At 52.3% G+C, this 5,016-nt stretch overlaps 2 protein-coding genes across 2 annotated transcripts; both read right to left on the bottom strand.

The window, feature by feature from the left end:
- Positions 1 to 225: 225 nt before the first annotated feature.
- On the bottom strand, positions 226 to 3,504 carry LOC107481123 (uncharacterized). The gene has a single exon (XM_016101338.1). It carries the CDS (start codon positions 3,502 to 3,504, stop codon positions 226 to 228), a length of 3,279 nt encoding a protein of 1,092 aa, XP_015956824.1.
- A 129-nt stretch (positions 3,505 to 3,633) lies between these two features.
- On the bottom strand, positions 3,634 to 4,685 carry LOC107481124 (uncharacterized). The gene is made up of 2 exons (XM_016101339.1): positions 4,091 to 4,685; positions 3,634 to 3,971 (listed from the first exon to the last, which is right to left on the bottom strand). Exons 1-2 carry the CDS (start codon positions 4,683 to 4,685, stop codon positions 3,634 to 3,636), a joined length of 933 nt encoding a protein of 310 aa, XP_015956825.1.
- Positions 4,686 to 5,016: the final 331 nt, after the last annotated feature.

The raw sequence follows: 5,016 nt of genomic DNA, 5'->3' as shown, positions 1-5,016 counted from the left end.
GGTTGCGTTTTCTTTTTGTTATGGCCGTTTGCCATGTCCTTGGCCTAGGGGCTCCCGGGGTGATCAGTCTCGGGACCGTGTATCCTCATTTGCACGGTGGTTGCTCAAAAAAGAGAAGAAAGTAAACACAAGATAGGAAAAATATGGGCAAGCATAACAATTGGTAATCAAGCAAATCTTATCATTGTAGCCAAGGTATTGAGGTGTTGTTACAAAGTAAATGACTTAGGAGTAAAACCTTCTTAAGTTATCTGCGTTCCATGTCCTCGGGATCTCTTTGCCATTGAGCTTTTCCAGCTTGTATGCGCCCTTATCGATCACCTCTTTGACTCTGTAGGGCCCTTCCCAGTTTGCTGCCAGTTTGCCCTCTCCCGGGGTCGGCAAGCCGATGTCGTTGCGCCTTAAGATGAGGTCGTTTGCTTCAAACTTTCTTTTGAGTGCTTTGGCGTTGTAGCGCAGGGCCATTCTTTGCTTTAGCGCTGTTTCAGCCAAGTGGGCCATCTCCCTGGCTTCATCTATCAGGTCCTTCTCTACAGCTTCCTCTACTCCCTTCAAAAGTAGTCGTGGGCTCGGTTCTCCGATTTCCACAGGTATTACCGCATCTAGCCCGTACGTTAACCGAAAGGGGGTCTCCTTAGTGGAAGATTGCTCGGTTGTACGGTAGGACCAGAGGACCGAGGCGAGCTCGTCGGCCCAAGCACCCTTCTTATTGTCCAGCCGCTTCTTAAGTCCTAGTAGGATGATCTTGTTTGCGGACTCGACCTGTCCGTTTGTTTGGGGGTGTTCCACCGAGGAGAACCTCTGTTTTATGCCCAGACCGGTGAGGAACTCCGTGAATTTCTTGTCGGTGAACTGTGTTCCATTGTCCGAGATGACGGCTTTCGGGATACCGAACCGTGTTATCACTTGCTTCCACATGAATTTTCTGCAATTAGACGAGGATATGCTGGCCAACGGCTCGGCCTCTATCCATTTGGTGTAGTAGTCAATGGCGACTATAAGGTACTTGACTTGTCCGGGGCCAACCGGGAAGGGCCCTAAGAGGTTAACTCCCCATTGTAAGAATGGTCGGGAAGACGTTAGCAAGCTTAGCTCGGAGGACGGCGCTCTGTGGAAATTGGCATTTTCTTGGCATTTGACACACTTCCTAACGAATTCTTTCGAGTCTGCCATCATTGATGGCCAATAGTACCCTGCCCGGAATAATTTTCTTGCCAGGGCTTTGCCTCCTATGTGATGGCCGCAGCACCCTTCATGGACTTCCCTGAGGACGTAGTCCGTTTGGTCGGGGTGCAGGCATTTCAGTAGGGGCTGGTTGAATCCTTTCCTGAACAACTGACCCTGGATGATCGCATACCTGGTTGCATCCCTTCTCAGCTTCTTAGCATCTTTTTCGTTGTCGGGAAGTTTGTCGTTTTCCAAGAAGTCGGTGATGGGGTCCAACCATGAGGGGCTTAGCTTTGAGAGGTGTAGAGTGACTACCGGCTCCTTCATCATTCCTTGGATGAGAGATCGGTTGCCTTCTCCCGGTTTTGTGCTAGTCAACTTCGATAGGAGGTCCGCCCGTGTGTTCCTTTTTCTCGGAACGTGGTGGATCGTGACCTCCTTAAACTTTCGACTCAGATCCTTGACTTTCTCCAAGTACTTTTGTAGTAGCGAGTCCCTAGCTTGGTAGCTCACGTTCACTTGGGAGGTGACAACTTGTGAATCATTGCATATTTCCAGCCTTGTCGCTCCGACTTCCGTTGCTAGGGCTAGGCCTCCTATGAGGGCTTCGTATTCTGCTTGGTTGTTCGAAACGGGGAATTCAAACTTGATCGACTGCTCGTATATGACCCCGGTCGGGCTTTCTAGGATGATCCCGGCGCCCCCGGATGTCTGATTGGAGGCCCCGTCCACGTGGAGCCTCCACCGTCTGCCCGTCTCTTCGGTTGGTTCTCCCGTTATCTCTACTAGAAAATCTGCCATCGCTTGCGCCTTGATCGCTTGTCGAGGCTCATACCGTATGTCGTATTGGGAGAGTTCGATGGACCAAGTCATCATCCTTCCTGCCAGATCGGGTTTCTGGAGTACTTGTCGGATTCCTTGGTCCGTCCTTACGACAATCCGGTGGCCTTGGAAGTATTGTTTTAACCTCCTCGAAATGGTCAAGAGTGCCAAAGCTAGCTTTTTCAGTTTGCTGTACCTTATTTCCGCCCCTTGTAGGGCTCTGCTCACAAAATAGACTGGCTGCTGAGCCCTTCCTTCTTCTCGTATCAAGACGGTAGCGAGGGCTTCTCTTGTTATAGCGAGGTACAGGTATAATGGCTCTCTGGCCTTTGGCTTTTCGAGTACAGGGGGTGTTGCTAGGATTTCCTTGAAGTGTTTGAAAGCTTCCTTGCACGCAGGCGTCCATTCGAACGCTATCCCTTTCCTCATGAGATTAAAGAAAGGTAGGGCTTTTGCTGCTGAAGCTCTGAGGAAATGGGATAATGAGGTTAGTCGACCTGCCAATCTTTGGACGTCCTTGACGCAACTGGGACTTTTCATCTGGAGTATTGCCTGACATTTCTCCGGGTTGGCCTCTACGCCTCTTTGCGTTATCATGAATCCTAGGAACTTCCCGACTTCCATGGCGAAGGCGCACTTCAGGGGATTGAGCCTCATGCCGTGCTTTTTTACTAGGACTATGTTCGAGAGCCAGGTCGAGTAGTCTAGTTCCCGTATGAAGCCTGCTTCGAGGAGGCTGGCCGTCTGCTTGGCCACCTCCTCCGCCCTTTCGCGTGACATCTTTCTCCTCCTCTGAGCCACCGGGCGGGCTTCCGTTTTGACGGCTAGGTGATGCGACATGACGTTGGGGTCTATGCCCGGCATGTCGGCTGGCGTCCAGGCGAACAAGTCCCCGTTGGCCCTGATCATTTCTACTAAGGGTCCCTTCAACTCCTGCGATAGGTTTCTATTGACAAACGTGAACTTCTCCTCCATGTCACCGACCCTAAACTTCTCCAGGTCCCCCTCCGGTTCCGGCCTGGGCTTGTCGTCTATCCTGGCGTCTAAGTCGGCCAGGAACACCCCTGACGCCTCTTTTGATTTCTTTCTTAGGGAGAGGCTGGCGTTGTCGCAAGCGACTGCCGTCTTGAGGTCTCCTCTTATGGACCCTATAGATCTGTCATCGGTAACAAACTTCATGACTAGCAGCTTCGTGTTGATTATCGCTTCAACATCGTTAATCGTCTTTCTTCCTAAGATGATGTTGTAGGCGGTGGAATCTCGGAGGACCACGAACTCGGCCATCACCGATCTTCGGCCTTGGGCCTGTCCCACTGAGACCGGCAGGGATATTACTCCATCGGGTTTGATGAAGTGGTCGCCCAACCCAATGACCCCGTGCTGGTGAGTCGACAGGTCAGCGTCCCTTAGCCCCAGTGCGTCAAACACGTTGCGGAACATAATGTTTGAGTCTGCCCCCGTGTCGACAAGGATTCGTTTGACGAGACCGGTTCCCACTCTGGCCGTGATGACCATGGGTGGGTTTTCAGGGGCCTCGTCGAACCACTGGTCTTCCGGGCCGAAAGAGATGGAAGGGGGCTTCTTAGAGCTTCGCACCAGTGAGGAGGAGACCGCCAAGACCTTGGCATTTTTCTTGTGCGCCGATCACGACCTTGGCGCGGCGTTTTTGGCTGTCACTACGTTTATCACGGTGAGGCCGTGATCTCTGTCTTCTGGCTCTTGTCGCCGCTTTGCCGACCGGGTTTTGCCTTCTTCGTCTTGGTCGCGATGACGCCTCCTCGGCTCCCTTATAAGATGGGAGAATTCTGTTAGTTTACCATCCCTTATCGCTTGTTCTAGTGCATCTTTCAGGTCAAAACAGTCCTGTGTTTGGTGACCATAGCCCTTGTGATAGTCACAATAGAAGTTTTTGTTTCCCCCCGTACGGTCCTTAAGTGGTCGGGGCTTCGATAGGATTCCTTTCTCGACAATTTGCTGATAAACTTCCATGATGGGAAGAGTGAGCGGAGTGTAGTTGGTGAATTTTCCGACCCGGGGGAATGGTCTGGGTGCCTTGCTGGCGCTCCCTCCCTGGCTTGTTCTTTTTGTCTTTCTCCATTACCTTGTTGCCTAGGTTGGTTGTAGCCGGAGTGTCGTTTATTGGCAGCCACGACTTGGCAGACTTCCTCGTCATTTATGTACTCCTTGACTATCGTTTGGATCTCGTGCATCGTCCAAACTGGTTTCGTGGTAAGGTACTTTCGAAAGTCCTCGTTGAGGAGGTCATTCGTCAGGCAAAGGCTGGCCACCGAATTGGTTAGGCCGTCAATTTCCAACCATTCGTCGTTGAACCGGTCCAGGTATTTTCTGGTCGGCTCTCCTGGTCTCAAGGTTATCCCCAGAAGGTTGATCGGGTGCTTTGCCTTTGCTATTCGTGTTGTGAATTGGGCTAGGAAGGCACGGCTGATGTCCGAAAACCTGTAGATGGACCCCTGCGGGAGGCCGTTAAACCATCTGATCGCGGGTCCTGCCAGGGTCACCGGGAAGGCTCGGCATCTCACCTCGTCCCCTACTCCCTCCAGATTCATCCTAGCTTCGAAGGCTGTGAGGTGTTCCAGAGGGTCTTGGGTTCCATCGTACCTCATGTCCGTTGGTTTGTCGAAGTGCTTCGGCAACCGAACTTCGAGGATGGATCGATGGAATGGGGTGGCGCCCATTATCACGGGTCACCGTGACCTCTCATACCTCTCTTCCCCGTCTTTGCGATCTCGTCCCGTGTAACGTGTTTCCTTGCCTCGGGAGTAGATGATTGTCTCATTTCGTCTTCTCGGGATAGGTGACTCTTCTCGAGTGCTCTCCGCTTCTGTTCAGGATGCGGAGGCGTGTCGTAGACGACTTCGGTGGGAATCTCTCTCTCGGCTTTTAGGAGATGGGGAGTAGCTAGGATCGGTGGTTCGTCGGTCATGCTCCTGGTCGGCCAGCTGCCGTTCCAGGTTCTGGACCCTGTGGCGTAGCTCCTGCATTATTCTGGCGCTGTCGCCGCCAGTT

This window comes from Arachis duranensis, chromosome 3, assembly GCF_000817695.3.
Source record: "Arachis duranensis cultivar V14167 chromosome 3, aradu.V14167.gnm2.J7QH, whole genome shotgun sequence".
NCBI classification, from domain to species: Eukaryota; Viridiplantae; Streptophyta; class Magnoliopsida; order Fabales; family Fabaceae; genus Arachis; species Arachis duranensis.
This window is presented reverse-complemented; position numbering and strand designations above follow the sequence as displayed.